This window comes from Habropoda laboriosa, unplaced genomic scaffold, assembly GCF_001263275.1.
Source record: "Habropoda laboriosa isolate 0110345459 unplaced genomic scaffold, ASM126327v1 scaffold145, whole genome shotgun sequence".
Classification (NCBI taxonomy): domain Eukaryota; kingdom Metazoa; phylum Arthropoda; class Insecta; order Hymenoptera; family Apidae; genus Habropoda; species Habropoda laboriosa.
The window spans coordinates 817,472-835,895 of NW_017100307.1; the positions used below are offsets into that span (position 1 = coordinate 817,472).

Below are 18,424 nucleotides of genomic sequence, written 5' to 3' on the forward strand. Positions count from 1 at the left end.
CTCTAAGTCTCTCCCTTTCTCTGAGTCTCCGTCTCTCCGAGTCTCTCCCTCTTTCTGAGTCTCCGTCTTTCCGAGTCTCTCCCTCTTTCTGAGTCTCTCCCTCTTTCTGAGTCTCTCCCTCTTTCTGAGTCTCTCCCTGTCTCTGAGTCTCCGTCTCTCCGAGTCTCTCCCTCTTTCTGAGTCTCCGTCTCTCCGAGTCTCTCCCTCTTTCTGAGTCTCTCCCTGTCTCTGAGTCTCCGTCTCTCCAAGTCTCTCCCTGTCTCTGAGTCTCCGTCTCTCCGAGTCTCTCCCTCTTTCTGAGTCTCCGTCTTTCCAAGTCTCTCCCTCTTTCTGAGTCTCTCCCTCTTTCTGAGTCTCTCCCTGTCTCTGAGTCTCCGTCTCTCCAAGTCTCTCCCTCTTTCTGAGTCTCTTCCTTTCTCAGAGTCTGTCTCTCTCTGATTCTCTCTATTTCTCCGAGTCTCTGTGTCTTTGAGTCTCTCCCTCTCTCTGAGTCTCTTCCTTTCTCAGATTCTCTCTCTCTCTCTGATTCTCTCTGTTTCCCCGAGTCTCTCCTTCTCTCCGCGATTCTCTCCGAGAGTATTCCAGACGAAGGCAGGATCGTGCCAGAGGCGTGCGTCGATCAAACAGAAACGAAGCGAAAAAAAAGGGGAACGGAATAAAATAGGAAGGTGCGGCGGGAGAGAAAGTCGAACGCGAGCAGAGCGTAAAAGTGTAGCTTGCCGCAGGACGAAATTAGAAAATAGAGCTTTCCAACCCTTCCGACCCTCCGCAGGGACAAGAGGAGAGAAGGGGAAAGAGAGAGGAATACAAAAAGAGAAAAAGAGAAGCAAGTGTACTCTGGAAACGCGTGCAAATCGAACGTCGAAAAGGTGACGCGCGCACCTGGATTTTCGGCCACGATTCAATTCCCTTTTCGTTCGACGCGACAAGGTTGCTTCCACTTTCAACTCCACCGAAGCGCTCTAAAAATTTTTCTTCCCTTTTTCAAAGTGTCTTTTTTCTTCGCCGGGGATTAGAGTTGTACGATCTTGGAATCGTTTCGTTTGAAGTATTTTTCTTCGTTTTCAGGAGAATTTCTTGTTCGTTAAAAATTTAGGTTGAAACCTTAGAATCGGAATTTTTGAACATTAATTAATTGTCGTTAATGCTCGTTATAAATATAGATTATAATCTTAAAAATTAAATATTATTACCTTTAAAGAATTTTCATTACCATGCTAGACCAGAATATTTTTCTTTCTCACTCTTTAGTTCCCTACTTTTAGGTGCCACCACTTTAAGCCTGTTTTTTCTAAGCCAAGCTTAGAATTAATTTAATCCCACATTTCTTGATTCCTCGTCTCTTTTCCTAATCCTCTTCTTCCATTCTATTTCTCCCCTAATCTTGACTATTTTTCATTTTCACAACCTGCTAAATCCCTCAAAAGGTCTCTAACCACTTTACACCCTAAATCTTCTAATTCGCTAAATCACCTCCATAAAGTATCCAATAAATTCATCCACTGTACAGTTTCTCGTTAAATTCTCAAGCCTCTATAATCACACTGCAATAAATCCATATCTCCTAAATATAACAAATGAAAGAAATTCTGCACTCGCTGTTCTCATAATTCTCATAATTACACATATCCGTACTAATTCCACAACGAATCCACATCTCCTAAATACAAGTGAACAATACACAGCTGAACTAAAAATCGACGCGAAAATCATAGAACAAAGATTGCAATTCCTCCCGCACGCGGAGTACCGTAGTCCCTCCAGTCACCGTCGAGTCTCGAATTGCCCTTTCCGTTCCAAGGAATACTAAAAGAAAGAGACGAAGCAGAAGAAGAAAAGAAGAGAAAATCGGAACGTTGGCGGATGACGTTTCGACGAAGGTCGACGAAAACGAGAAAGGTGGAAAGTTGAGCGAAAATAGCCCGATGCTCGTAACGTCCGCGTATAAACATGTTACAGTACACCTGTGCTTACACGAGATGAGATTCGCCGCGTGGAATATAAAACAAGCGAATGTGCATAAAGGTGGATCTGTAAATGGTCGAATTCGAACTGCCGTTGCACAGCCACGAATTTTTCAAAAAATGTTTCCATCGAGAAGATTTCACTGGAAGAACTGTACGTTTAATTTTGTGCAAACACAGAGTTTCGATGAAGGATAATAAACGAGGATTCGAGGGGGAGGGGAAAGGGAGAATTCGTTCTAATTTCGCGTTACACGTGAACATTCGTGTAATTCAAATTTCGTTTCGCCGCGAAACAACGATATTCCATTTTCTCCAGTTTTCTCGTCTGTACTCACGCGGCTCTAAATTACAGGAGAATAGTGAAAAACGACGTGTTGCTTGGTTTGTTGCTTCGCGAAGGAGGATACAGTGGTGTTTTTCACCTTGCGATCCTCTGTGCTGCTTGAATTTGGAACAAGAGGATGCTGTGCTCGGTTTTCTTTGATTTCAGTTACGAAGTATTGTTTCACACGATATTCTGTCTTTTGAATAATTGATAAATATGTAGATTGTTATTTCAAACGAAATTTCATCTCTCGGATGTTTAGGGAGTCTGCGAACTATTGTATCGAAGAAAGTTCTGTCGCTCAGATATTTAAGAAATTTTTGAAAATGTTGATTGGGATATGGAACGTTCGAATTTCTGTTTTTTGTGATGTGAAAGTTTGAAATTTAAAAAGTTCCTTCGTTCTCCGTTTCTTGAAAAATTTTAGACTAATAATTTTGTCGAAGAGAAACAAAAGAAATGCAAAATCAATGGAGAAAGTTCATTCCAGGGGTTTCACTTAAAATCGTCATTTTCTCTCTCAGATATTTAAAAGTTTCTATTTTTTGTGCTATCAAACGTTGAAATTTAAGAGATTCCTTCGTTCTCGGTTTCTTGAAAAGTTCCAAATTAATAATTTTGTCTAAGAAAAATTTAAAATGTGCAAAATTAGTGCAGAAAGCTTCACTTATTTTTTCTCACCTAAAATCGCCATTCTATTTCTGAGACATTTAAAAAATTGTTAAAAAGCTCGATTGGAGTATGAAACATTCAAATTTCAATTTTTTCAATGAAACTTCGAAATTGAAGAAATTTCTAAAAATTCCAGATTAATATTTTTATCTAAGAGAAGCAACCAATGCGAAAAGTTTGTTCCAGCATTTTCACTTATCTCTTCTCACCCAAAATCGCCGTATTGTACTCTACATAGTATAGCAATTGAAGGAGACACCCTGGCAATCATGGCTGACTCAGCTTTATCAGCTGAATCTCAACGATTCGGGAGCAGGAACTCGTCCAAATCGAGTCGGGCGATCGTCTTATTTTTGGACACCTGCGCGACGCTCGTTCCACTGACCTTAAAAAGGAATCGCCATGGAAGGCGGCGTGGGTGGAAAAACCAGCCTAAACGCGACCCACGCCCGCATCGCGTCTTTCGATTCGATTCGATGTCGCGAACGCCTAAAAGCCGCAGCTATATATGGGAACAAAAGCTGTCACGCGATCGAGATCTTAATTCACGATAGCCTACTACGATCCTTCTCTTACTCGCGCCTTTCACGAGCTACTGCTTCGAGTACATGGGCACTTTTGTCCCCGTAGTGTTGGCAACCAGAGGTAACTGGCTTACAGCAACGTCCCGGAACAGTTTCCGGGATTGTTAATGACGATTAGAAAATCTTTGTATTTTCGAGTTGTATAAAAAGGAATGATTATGTCAGTAACCAAAAATTATCGTCTATTTTATCGTCCAATTTTAGTAGTTTTCTGGTAACAAAATTGTAAACTTGAGGCAAACACGGATAGGAAATGTGGCAAATAACAACGATCTGGCCGGATATTTCAATCTTTTATCTGAAAGATCAAATATTTTAAGTGAGAATTATGCAAAAGGGTACCCGGTTATTGGCATAAGGGTTAAAGGTGGTACTAGTAGAGATGATGTCAGAAACAACATTCTAATATGTCAGTTTTATTTACTTCATCGTAGAAACACCATTGTGCCGCAACAATTTAATTACTTGAATGTGGGAGAGACACTGTACTTAAACAATCTTGTTACTTCGTCGTAGAAACAACATTGTTCTAAGCCAATTTTCTTTCTTCAACATAGAAACAACATTGTACTAAAACAATTTAATTACTTGAACGTAGAAACAACACTATATTAGAATAATCCCATTACTTCAACGTAAAAACAACATTGTACTACAACAATTTAATTATTTGAATATAGAAACAACATTATACTAAAACAATTTAATCACTTGAACGTAGAAACAACACTGTACTGAAACAATCTCGTTACTTCAACATAGAAACAACGTTGTACTACAACAATTTAATTACCTAAACATAAAAACAACATTGTACTAAAATAATCTCATTACTTTACAACAGAAGAAACATTCTATTAGAGCAATCTCATTACTTGAACATAAAAACAACATTGTATTACAATTTGATTCCTTGGACATAGAAACAACACTGCACTGAAACAATCTCGTTACTTCATCCTAGAAGAAATATGCTATTAGCGCAATCTCATTACTTCAACATAAAAACAACATTGTACTGCAACAATTTAATTATTTGAACATAGAAACAACACTATACTAAAACAACCTAATTACTTCACCCTACAGCTAACATTCTGTTAGAACAACCACACTTGATCATCATAGACGAGACATAATACTAGAGCAATCTCGTTACTCAACCATAGAATCAACACTATATTAAACCAACTTGACTTGATCGTACAAACAACATCGTACCAAAACAATCTCCTTACTTCACCACACAAACAACGTTTCCGAAAATAGAATTCACACCGTGATACAATTCTGCGATCGAGAGAATCGACAACGTTACACCGACAAAGTACGAAGAAAAAAGAAAAATCAATTATCTCACACCTTGAAACACCGTGGAGAGCACATTCTCGAGGTAGAAGAACTTTCCCTTGGAAAACAATTTACACGTTGAAGGAGCATAAAGCGGCGCCAAGCCAGCTGGGGGCCTCTCTTTTTCTGTCGCGCTCGATCCGGAGCGCGTGCTCGGTTTTACACGGAGGAAATCGCGGCGGACAAGCTCGCAAATCGCTCGCGGGACTTTAAATCCCCGTTTCGTTGGTTACGTCGCGAGACTCGTGTTATTTCTCTTCCTCTTCCTTTTTCCCCTTTTCTCTCTCTCTCTCTCTTCTCTCGTTTTATTTCTTCTCGTTTCTTTTTCGTTGTTTTTCCCCCACGGCTTCGGGGATCCTCTCTTTCATAGCGGAGCGAATCGAGCCAGCGCAGCGCACCACGGCGGTCTTTCTCGACGTCTGGTCCGATTACGCGCGCGGAAATATTCACGGAAATGACGATGCCGACGGAGGCTTGGCCCGTTAAACGCCGATGAAAACCGATTTCCGACGCGGAACTATAAGGCGAATACTCTGTTCGATTAATCCTCGCTGATCCTGCTTATCGAGCTTTTCGAGCCATTTGAGAAATCCAATTTTTAAAGAGGAGAGAGGAATTCTGCTGGTGTATCGACGTCAAACAGGTGGAATTGGGTGTTTGCGAAGGATATCGTGACGTTAATTCTGCAATTAGGTAACTGGAAAATTGACGTTTCTTGGAGATGACGTTTCTCGAGGTAGTTGAAGAATTTAATTATGAAAAGGGAGAGAAAATTGTGTATTGACGTGTATATACGCCTTCATAGGAAATTAGAAATTGTATTTAGGAAAGATATGGTCACTTTAATGATATAATTAGACAATTTGAAAAATTGATATTTTTTGGATGAAATGTCTAATTCTGCTTCGTCCTGATTTTTATTTTTCGAAGCATTTGAAAAATCCAATTTTGAAAGAGGAAGAGAATATTGTGTCGACTCTTTAGTTGCCAAAACTATAAAATTATAAATTTACAAAAGATATCATCGTCTTAATGCTACCGAGATAATTAAAAAAATAACATTTTCTGGATAAATGTATCAAAAGTCGTATTTTCCTCGCAACAATGGTACGATAAAGGTAGACAACTCTTGCACTATATCTTAGAATTATATTTGCAAATGTGAAAAGTAGATAAGTCCAAAATTCATTTCACCTTTAACCCCTTAACATATGGCAACGCGTCAGACGCGTGGCAGAGATTTTGGCGAAGATGTGAGAAAACTAGTTATATTAGTAAGAAAAATTCATCGCAATCCTAACTTTCGTTTGAATTTCTAAGACTAAGGATTCCTAAATGTAATTAATCTGTGACAGATTAATTTTTGTTACCTGATACAGTACTAAAACAGAAAATGGCTGACGCTTAGATGCACAGTCGGAAAAGAAATCATATGTTAAGGGGTTAATGCTAAAATTGTAATGAACTCGGTTGTTCTGCTCTTCAATTTGAGATGTTTATCAGTTTGAATAAATTAGAATACAACGAATTTGATTAAAAAAATTGATTACTCATAAAACAGATGCCATTTAATAAATCACTTAATGTGCTAAATATCATACATCTCTGAAGAGAATACGCCACCTTTCACGATGAATTATGTTCTTCTGTGGCGCACCGTAGCGAACCAGCTAAAAATGCATCAACTTTCTAACTTTTTAGCGTGAACAGTAATATCGCGAATCTATCGTAAACGTCTAAGCCCGGCTGTCTCGTAAACGAACGATCAGAAGCGGCGAGATCGTGTTGAAACAGCCTCCAATATGTATATACCGCATCTTCTTAATCAGCCACGATCCGATATACGCCTCGAAACAAGCTTCGGCTAATTTCTGGGAAAAATATTAACGTCAAATATTGACGTGACCCGGTATATCGGTACACTACTTCCGCACGGTGAAATATTTTCATTGTTCACATCTAACTTTTCCGACAAGTAGGTCGAAACAGGGAGAGGAAGAAAAACAGAGAAATAGGAAGAAACGAAGAAAAGTAAGGTACGAAGGTACAAAGAAGAGCAAAACACGAGAAAAAGACGAAAAAGGTGACGAAGAAGGGTGTGAATCGAGGGAAAGTGAGAAATTCACTTGAAACGCGTTAAAAAGCGCGTGACGGCGGGAAGTCTCCTGGAATATTGGCCTCATTTGCGATATACTCGAAACGCTAACGATCTGCGCATCGTACGGCTCTCTTTCGAGGGTTGATGACACTCGAGAGAGGCCTTAACGAAGAAACGTTTCCACTGAAACCCACCGGTTTCTTCGGTGTGTTAGGGTACCACGAAATTAGTTAGGCTCGCGAATTATCGTACCGACTGATCGATAAGACCCCGTTCCTAATTACCCGAGACGCGTGTTTCACCCGCGTAATTTCTCCTCCGCGTTGCAGCCGCGAGTGCAACGGTAATTTAAGATGTAACACGGAACGCGGCTAATTGGTCAATATTTGATGTTTCCCCAGGAAACTGGAATAACAGCGGCTAATTCGAATGAAGCGTTAAGAGCGTAAACGAGTCTTGGAAAATATTGCAACACCGGCTCTGCCGCTACCGCCTCGCTTTCGTAACGAAACAAACGCCATTTTATGGTTTATATTTTAATTAGAAGGGATTGCGGGAATTAAACATATCTTCTCGCTCTTTTTATCGTTTTCGATATGTTGTTTATAGTGAAAATCTTGATTCGCGAAGAACGAATCTTCGAAATTTTAGGTTATGTTATGCGAAATGTCGTTTTTAAAATTCTAATAAAAAAGCTACCTTTGACTTTAAGTTGACACGAAAAACGCTCGGAAGTTTCAAACACTCGAGCGATCAGTTCGAGTATGAATAAAAATCCGAAATTTCATTCGACACAACCTAACAGTAAAACGAAAAGTTCAGATTTAAAAACTTCGAGGAGCGTCAAAGACGAACATCATTCAACGTCGAAAAGTAACAAATTAGTAACTAGACCTGAACCTAACCTCACTTTTCCTAAATTTTTAACGATTAGTAAACCTAACCTCACTTTTTCGAAATTTCTAGTGATCACTAACCTAACCTCATTTTTTTTTTCTAAATTTTTAGTAATTAGTAACGTGACCTAAACTTAACCTCACTTTTTCCAAATTTCTAGTGATTAGCAACCTAACCTAAAAGAAAATTCAAACCTCTTCAATTACGCAATCTAAACTCTACGAAAAGTAAAATAAGAATTCGAATTCATCGTAAGAGCGTAGGAAACTGTCGAACTTGGATCGAACGATTAGAAATTCGACGATAGAGAAGGAAAAGGTGAATTTCTGATAAAGAGAGCTTCGCGTTGGCCGTTCGGTATGAGGCGAACTCGAAGCCAGAATAAAACCGCGCAATTAATGGACAACGAGTGGAGCTATTCGGGATTCTTATTATCTCGGCTCGTACATCGTCCGCGGTGTTATTAACAGCCGGCGCAATTGCAGTCCGAGGCGCGGGCAACTTTCCAACAGGGCCCGCCTCTTAAAAACGACACTTAAATCCTGTTACGCGCCACCGATAAAGCTACCGAACAAGCCACCAGATCCGCTTAATTACCCACGCATGCGCGATACGCACTCTGGTCTTCATTCTCTCTTTTTCAACCCACCTTGTCACCCTCTGCGTGGCGCCACCTAGCACCGATCCTTCCTCCTTCAAACTGGGATAGATCTGAAAGAAGAGAAATATCGATCGCTTTAAATTTAGGTCGAAAAGATAATTGTACTTAGAGTAAAAAGGATTTCTGTGAATGGGAAGAATGGATCTTCTCTCTTTTCTTTTTCAAGCACCATTTTGAAGTACTTTAGAGGGAAAATGGGTAATTTTAACCTCTTAACTGCGTTCCCCTTTGGAACAGAATTTTTTTTTTATTTCAGTAGCAAGTATTACTTATTTCAATTTATTAATTTTACTGATTTGCTGCTACTCATAGCGGAAAATGTTTCAGACGAAATTCAAACGGTGTCGAAGGGGGCATATTCCGGCGTTATTAATTCTTTCACTTTCGTCTGAAACATATTTCGCTTTGAGTAAGAATAGCGAGAAAATCAAGATGTCAAAATCAGCCGAGACACCCTGTATACTAGTTAAGAAATTTCCACGCCTTACAGTAATAATTAGTTGTTTTGTTTCGATAATTTTTTCTGACAATCTGCTTTCACTCTGAATCTCTCACGAAAGTTTCAATTTATGTATAGCAATTTTTACAAGCGTTTGTAATTGTAGGTTATGTGAGAGGACAGACACGGGGAATTAGGTTAGCGGTATGAACGAACGTGCGGTTCAGTAATTATACTCGTTCCCTTTTCTGCGTTACTGCAAAGGGAATATTGGATGCGAAACAGTGAACGGCATTTGGAAATTTTTGTTATTTAATGTATCACGTGTGCACACAGAGCGCGAATGAAATTTACGTGTCTCTCTCGTTTTGTTGGAATTCAACGGTGATCCAGTTGTCGCATTTGTACACCGTGTAGCTGGATGTTTGACAAATGCCGACAGCCGGATTCAATTGAAAACAACAGTCAGGCTTGGTGGGGACAAAAAAAATCTCGCATTGAGAACGACGAATAACGTCGCGAATTTTCACCGAGAGAATCGGTATTCGCGAAAATACCGTGCTAATTGTTGGGGGCGTATGCTGAATCCACGCAATACCGTCCCGGTTTATTCGTAGTGCCGTCTGATGTGTTCTCGAAGGACCATCCAACTCCTAAGTTGAGAGCTGTTGTTTATTTCGGTCAGTGTCTGTCGCTGGTTGAAAATGCCTTGATTCTTGCTTCCTCGGAGTTTTCTGGTGTTCTGTCTTCACTCCTTTCCGAAGGAAACGGCGCCCCTTCCTTCCTCTAACTGCACGCTGATTGGGCAATTTGGGAAAATTCCTAAACCCAATCAGCATGCTTCAGTGACATCGCAACACCCTTCTCCTGCGCCCTCAACACGCGTTACATTGGAGCTGGGGTGACGATGTCCTGACCTGAGAGTGGCGATGTCTGGCAACGGCGGGGAACTTCCGCCAGGTTCTACTTTGGGGTGGCGATGTCCTGACCTGAGAGTGGCGATGTCTGGCAACGGCGGGGAACTTCCGCCAGGTTCTACTTCGCCGGACTCTTGACCGTTGCGAATTTCTATGTCGACCCTTTGGAAGGCACTTGGCTATTGAGGACGAGAGAACACTCATGCTAACTACTCGACACTCGTGCTAACAATAACCGAAATCCTAATCTGAAAAACAGCCTCTTTCCCACGTCCGTGCCGTAAATCGTTGCGCTCAACACTAGTATTTTCTTATCGTGCAAACTTTCCGAAAAGATATGAAAAAAATTGAATCAATTCAAAGAGACGCGTAATGTCGAAAATTTCGAATAGGATTAAAAAAGAGAATCTGTATTTTGCGAAGACACCATTTTGCAATAGTATTTTCTTATCGTGCAAACTTTCCAAAAAAAAAGAAAGAAAGAAAATTGAAGCAATTCAAAGAGACGCGTAACGTCGGAAGTTTCGAAGAGGATAAAAGAAAACAGGGATCAACGGGTAAATAAATTTGCATATTCGCAAATTGATGCAATGAGCGTTCGGCAAATGCTCCACAAACCCACAAAACGAAACAGCGGCTAAAATCACCGAACTCTCGTCGCTCCATTTCCATAACGCAAATTGCCACGCGAAGGAACGCCTTCGATGCTACCCAATAAACATACGCCCCTGCACACATAACCTAACAAACACGCGTCATACGTAAACATATGTATATTAACGAAATAACAGTGAGATCGAAGAATCACAGAGTATTCGAAGTAGCGTGTAGAGATGAACACTGTAGAGAAGACTACACGTACGATGCTTGGAAGATCGTAAGAAGCTGTGGTAACTTTTCGAAAATCGTATCTAGCGAGATATGAAAGATTGTCACCGTAAGTTTTGGCCACGTTCGACACTCGAGCGTCACGGAAGCTCGTGTAATTTTCTTCCATGTCGTTGCCTCTGAAATATTCCTCGCTTACATCAGCTCCGTCGAAGCTTTTTCCCATTTGCTGCGCGAGATTACACCGAGCATCGGTTGTAAACGATGCGCCGCGAAGCGCGGTGTTTCAAAACAGCTGTCTGACCGCGCGAAACTATATTTCATAGTAAAAGTGGGTATAGATGATTGGGAATGGGAGGGAGATCGATTCTCCGTAAATTGGAAATATTTCAAGGAAAAACTGAATTATCTCGATTTAGATCGTTGGAATTGAAGTATTCAAATTTCAGTCAGAATTTTATTGGGTTCATTGAAATTTTCAATATCTTGAATTTCGTTGGTTAATCTTCAAATACGAACAGTTTGAATCTGATTGGCTGAATTCGATTGAATTTCATTGGCTGAATTTCAAATTCGAATAGTTTCAATTTTACCGACTGAATTCAAGCGTTGCTTGTTTAATTACATTGGCTAATTTCCAATTTTCCATATTTTGAATTTTATTGGCCGAATTTAAATTTCGAATAGATTGAATTTCATTGGCAGAATTTAATTTTCAATTACATTCTACTTTGTTTTGAATATTTCGAATTTCAGCGGCCGAATTAAAATTTTGAATACTTAGAATTTGATTGACAGAATTTTATTCTGCTTTGTTTTTATTATTTCGAATCCGCGAAGAAAATAATTTCACAATGTCAGAATCTCTAATAATCTTACTTTTTCTCAATAATCTACACACTCTTAGGATGAAATATAGTTTTTCGCTGTCAGACAGCTGTTTTGAAACACTGTGCGCCTCGCTTCCCTAACGGGGGCCCCCTTAAAGACGCGCGCAGACAAGTGATTAACAACGCAGATCGTCAGTCGTGGTGCTGTCAGCCCATGGGAATTGGAAGTGAATTTTCTACGAAGATACGACGTGGAAGAAGAAGAAGAAGAAGAAGAATCGAACGATTCATTCTGGGTACTCGATTAGCTTAATTCGATTTGCTTGACTCTGTATTCACTCTTGGAACACGATGTTGGTTGAGATGTTTAGCGAGGTTATGAAAGATTCTTTGTTAGACGTTTCACATTTGACAAGTAGATAGGCTGTTGATTACACGGTTGTGTAGTTACGAGTGATACTTACGATTAAGACGAATTGATCGATGATCTTGTAATTATATACGATGGGTTTGTAATTGTTTAAATTGTATACATACATGGATTTTGCTGTGATTATCGAAGGGTCGAGTTAAAAGTTGTTTTTTTTTTTTTTTCTAAGTACAAGGAATAGTCAGCGGATTTTTACAGCGGTACGACAGGAGGAGATGAGAAACGCTGGCGTGCTCGAATTTCGTGACAGGTACGCGAGACTACTTTAAAATTTAAATGATCCGTGTCCGTGTCCGTCAGTGCCACCTGTAAGTCCAATTTAATTTGGCGTCGCGCGCGGCCAGAAGCAGGCGTCGCTGGAGGATTTAATTTTTCCGCGTTTGTTATGGGGGACTAAGAGGGAGACAGAGGGAGAAATGTAGTGACAGAGAGAGAGAGATAATGAGAGAGATGGAGTCATAGGGAGAGACAAAGAGAGAGATGGAGTGATAGCTGGAGTCATAGGGAGAGAGAAAGAGAGAGATGGAGTGACAGAGAGAGGTAGAGCGATAGATGGAGTCATAGGGAGAGGCAAAGAGAGAGATAGAGCGATAGATGGAGTGACAGAGAGATAGAGGAGGAGAGAGGAAATGACAAAGAGATGGAAAGGGAGAGGTGGACAAAAAGAGACGGAGTGTCGGAGTGATAGAGAGGAAGAGATGGACAGAAAGATGGAACGACAGAGAGATGGAGAGTGTGAGATGGAGTGACAGAGAGACAGAGAGGGAGAGATAGAGAAAATGACAGAGGTGGATATATCTATGGAGAGAGAGGGGAGGGGGGTGCACGCGTGATGGAATCAATTTTTGCGGGACAATGCCCGGAATTATATTCATACCGTGCCACCCCCTCTGCGCTGAATATTTCAAAGTCCCGCGCCACCGGCGATAACCGTATCTTTTACGCAACGTCGACGCTGAACTATCGAGCTGCTTTTCGTTTTTATGGCCCACGATCGACTTTACGATCGGCACCGTACGCAGAATCGAACCTACTCCCCCGATGTACCGGGTCGAACTGTTGTTATTAACACATTACCAGTCATGCCCCAGCTATATACGAGCGGGTAGTTTCCTAAAGAGTTGTAAAGGTGTGTGTATACAGCGCATCTTACGGACAGCATCTAATAAAATTCAAACAAAATCACAAATTCCTGGATCCTTCGTCCCAAAGTAGCAATTACTATTATTGGCCATAATAGAAATTTTCGATAATTAAAAGTCTTCTAAAATTACCTCAAAAATTAGAAAAATATCTTCCAAAAAATTCGGAAATTTTGGGTAATTAACACGTTGACTGCCACGGTGGTCATATGTGACCGCAGATTGTTTCTCCTGCAGCGCCACGGTGGTCATCGGTGACCGGAGTGCTTCAAATGTTTATAATTGTAAAAGTTGAACGAACATTGACAGTTGATGAATTTTGAACATCATCGCTGATTAGAGAATACTTTGAAGTAAAATGTGCACTATTCGACAATTAACAATTTTTACTAGGAGATCAAAAATGAGAGATTAAGTTTCATCAAATTTTCTATCTACCGGTGTATTGTATCAAAGCATTTCAGACATGGATGCGGCTGATCAATAGAGTCTGGGCAGTATGTGGTAATCTTTAATCTTTGTTCCAAAACTTGCAAAATTTTTTTGATAACATTCTTTGCAAAATTTTCGCACCAGGTATGCTGGCCCTTCCTTTTTTTGCATTTCATGTCGTAATTTAAACGCCTAATCAAAAAGATTATCCTAATTAAAAAGATAAACGCCCCATGGGTAAGAGTGTTATCTTATATAACCATATTTATTATTATTTTCCCATTGTATGCTTAGAATAATAAAAATACTTTCGTGCCGTCCCGAGCAAAACATGTGACTTCGGCGTGACAGTCAACGTGTGAAAAATTCTTTAAATTGCTTTCAAAAGTTAAAAAAATCCTCCTTTTTGCCAGTTGCAAATTTAGAATATCTCTGGATACAAATGTCGTTGAAAATTCACTGGCAACAAGGGACTCAAAACCGTGTACTTTCCATTGCCGCGCAACGATTGTTACACACACACATACACAAATGCATTTCGAAAAGCCACAGTCTACCGAGCATGTCTCCTCGATTGCCCCTCCGGTTTCAGACCGGAAAACTCGTCTTGCAGCCATGTTGCACACAGGAGTTGCGTTTGATCCCCCGACACGCTCCTGTCGATGCAATTGCGCAATCACTATGGCACACGCAGCCATCCTGTGCCGGTTGCATAATTCCCTTTTGTATACGCGCGAGCACGAAAACATGATTACACGCGAACCGTTGCCCGCGTCGATCTTAACAGGATATCTCCCCGTCGTCTTTTCCGGATCGATCTTTAAAGACCATTTTCAACGGTACGGCGATCTCGCGGAATGTCCAATCCCAGACAGCTGTTCTCCTCCACTTTGCGTACAACTATGAACATGCATGGAATATCGTCCGTTTGAGTTTGCGTTGTTCAGCTTCTCCGGGAGAGTTACCTGGATGGATGCGAGATTGATAAGCAATTGTTCGATACGACGCGAGATAGGTTGCAATTAAAGCGCTCTTTGTTTCGCGGTAGGATAATTGTCGAAGTAATTGCGGACGTGAGAGTGAAGGATTGTTGTCTTTGTGGAGATAACTGTGAATTTTCGTGGGAGGTATGCACTTGGAATGGTGGATTTTTACGATATTTGGAGAATTTTCAATTTTTACTTTTCGTTTGCGTTGGTTTTGAAGACTTAATTATTGAAATTTCATTGACTGATTTGAGAGAAAGGGAATTTAAGATTGATAGGGTGAGATAAATCGAGCCCCTCTGGTTTGAAAGAGAAAGTTGTGAAAAATTAAAATTACAAAATTATGAAAGTTATGAAAAGTTAAAATTATGAAAATTACGGGATATTAAACTTATAAATTTATGTAATTTACGAAAAATTAGAATTATAAAATTATGAAAATTACGAAAAATTAAAATTACAAAATTATGAAAGTTATGAAAAGTTAAAATTATGAAAATTACGGGATATTAAACTTATAAATTTATGTAATTTACGAAAAATTAAAATTATAAAATTACGAAAATTACGAAAATTACGAAAACTTTGAATTATAAAATTATGAAAATTACGAAAAATTAAAATTACAAAATTATGAAAGTTATGAAAAGTTAAAATTATGAAAATTACGGGATATTAAACTTATAAATTTATGTAATTTACGAAAAATTAAAATTATAAAATTACGAAAATTACGAAAATTACGAAAACTTTGAATTATAAAATTATGAAAATTACAAAGATGAAAGTTATGGCGTTGGGCTTGTCAGGCTAATCCATTATTAAACAAAGCTTCACAAATAAGAATCTCGAGTAATCCCTGAAATTTCATCGAAAAAGTGAACATAAGTTTCATACGATAAGAACAATTTTGCAAAGTATTAAAAATTTGTGTTCGCAATTCCTAATTCATAGTTACGAATTCAGACAAACAAATGATACTGCGATATTTTTCAAGGAAGTCGTTCGAATGGGTAGAAAGATGATTACGAAATAAAATGATTTGCAACTTCAATTCGACGGAAATCGTCCACGATGCACTTTCACACGAATCTCTGTGATAAGAAAATGCGTTCCAGGAATTTCTATCGACACCCCGTGCAGCACATAATCGCCATCCGCTGGTGCACCGGTCTTCCTCGAGGAATCGTACACGTGTCGATTCAATGAGCACGGTTTACATTGCAAATTCGTCTCGGAGAAGTTGTCGCGGTCGACACGTTGTCCGGTGCAAAAGTTGTTCCGCCGATTAAATTACCGCGCCAGTTGTTTCCCCAGGATCGCGGGACGTTGTTTCAACAGTTCAGAGAGAAATTGTTAGCGTGACTCGGAATATGGTGAATCATAGTGTGAAAAATGAACTACTTTTCTCCCTCCAAAAAAATGCTGCAAGTCCCGTTCTTTCCTCTATTCTTCGGACATACACACTTGGGGCCAAAATTTTGGAACCACTGTGCGTTGCAAATTAAACAAAAATTTTGCAGAAAATAAATTAGCAATTTTAGGAAATCTTTAAAGAATTTTATTATTAAGATAATAAAAATTTTGTTTAACTTAAAGAAATGACTGTTGAGCTCTGCAAAATTAATTTTAGATTCGTAAAAAATTGGCGGTAAATTTGATAGTGGTGAAAATTGAAAAGTGATCCGAAACTTTCAGTGGAAGGGATAAAGCGAGGTTTTAAAATTGATCAGACGTCAAAGTAGAAGCCTTCATGTTTATTAATTATTTTTTTATTGGTTAATTCCTTTTCCTAGTGACGCAACGATGAATTTTTGCAATGTAACTGGGACAAGAGGTTAGTTTCTTTTAATTGCACTCGAAGGTTTTTTGCGAGTAATAATTAGATGAAGTAATGGATCAGAAATAGTCGCTGAGTTGAAGTTACACAGTATTTCAATCTAAAGGATATTTGCAGTGCAGCAAAATTGACAGATAAATTACATACTGTACGAAGTTACGTATAAGTTAGGTCAGAGGTTGGCAACCTTTTGATTAAAAAGGGCACTCCGAATGGCTTGCTTGTTACAAAGGGCGCTTTACCTTAATTTTGCTGGAGGGGAACTTGTAAGCTTGAAGTACATTCGATACATGTTTATTTAAAAGGGATTTATTAATATAAAATTCTACTGGCTCGTCTTACGCACAATCGTCTTTTAAAACCATTTTGTAAAAATATCTGACACAGTGGCGGGCACTTGGTTGCCATGTTGCCCCTGATTTATGTTAACCCCTTAACGTACTGCAACGTGTCAGACTCGTGGCAAAAATTCTGGTTGAGATGAGAAAAAAATAGTTACATTACTAAGAAAAATTCATTGTAATCCTAATTTTCGTTTGAATTCGTAAGACTGAAGATTACTAAACGTAATTAATCTGTAACAGACCAGCTTTTGTTACCTGATTCGGTACGAAAACAGAAAATGGCTGACGCTTAGATGCACAGTCAGAAAAGAAATCATAGGTTAAGGGGTTAAGGGGTCAGGACACAGTAACAAGTGGGTGAAAGATAAGATTTTTAAACGACGGTGCAGCAGAAAGTGAATAATCGATTTCAATTTACTATACTATGAAATGTAAAAAGATGCTTGTAATATTTAAAAAATAATTTGTTCTTACGCCTTTCGCCGTCTTCGCTCGGAATATCTTTTCTTCCAGATGGCCAACTGGTGTACAAGATTCCTACAAATCGAATTAACTACATCCAAAATCCCAAAAATGTCACGAACTGCGATATATTCTCTAAGCATCGACGATCCCATATTTCAATTTTTGTGACAATTAACAAAATGGCAGATATTTAAAAATGATTGAATTTCGGTAAAGAATTTGTTACTTTTTTATTTATATCTCACAAAATAATGGGAAAATGTAAAAAAATCGATCGTCAATGCCTAATAGATATTATAGTAAAGATAACTGTAAAATTTTCATGTAATTGCTAAGGTAGAACTCGAGATATCTTGTACACCGTTTTGAAAAACGCAATTCTGAGGAAAACACGTTTAAAGTTTACTCGGTTTAAACGGTACTTAGAGAAATAATTTGTATCGAAGCCTGGAATCCATGTAAAACCTTTTGCATTCTGTTCTCAAGACTTGAAACTACTATTTAAGAGAAAAAAAAATTTCGATTTTTTCAAAATATTACTGTGTCCTAGCCCCTTAATCCTTTAATTCACGATCTCGCTATTATTCCCGGAATACGCAACCACGTATAATCCTACGTTAAAACGGTAAACGTACCAGAATCCTTCGAATCGAACTTTCTCCACGGATCCAAATAGAAATTTCTATTTTTCCTCTTCAATTTCATGGGTGTTTAAAATAAGCGTAAAAGCAAGTGGATCAGTCGGTAAAGTAGGAGGTGGATAAAAGCGAAAGAGCACAGAGGGAAGGTGGAGTATCGCTTGGAGAACAATAAAATTGATAAGAAGTTCGGCGGGATTAGCGTTGGACGTTTATGGTTGACGATCCGTGCCAGAAGAGGAAAGGGGTGGTTATTTCTTTCCGGACGTGGCGTTGTACTTACAGACACACGTGAACCAGTTGAATTCCGCCACGAACGATATTCCACGTTTCACTTAGCACCGCGGCACACGTATGCACCGGGAACTGACAGTACTTTCAGGCGGCGCGTTTCAAGGAATTCGCGTTCCAGCCGGCGCTAACCCGGGAAGAAAACTACTTACACGACAGAACGCTCAAAAGCGATAAGTCGTCCGCCCGTAAAACTTTATTATTTATCGGGAAGCGTGAAGAAATTGTGAAGCGGCGCGCCAGCTGTAAAATCCTCGATCGCCGCGCGGCGGTCGAACCAGGATCGAT

General features: G+C 39.4%; 1 protein-coding gene across 2 annotated transcripts in view; it reads right to left on the minus strand.

Moving 5' to 3' along the window:
- Positions 1 to 18,424, minus strand: part of LOC108574044 — a 53,573-nt gene that overhangs the window by 13,710 nt on the left and 21,439 nt on the right. For both annotated transcript variants that reach the window (XM_017936549.1, XM_017936548.1), the window contains exon 2: positions 8,543 to 8,604. In XM_017936549.1, coding sequence (XP_017792038.1) covers positions 8,543 to 8,604 — 62 coding nt within the window. The remainder of the gene's footprint in view (positions 1 to 8,542; positions 8,605 to 18,424) is intronic.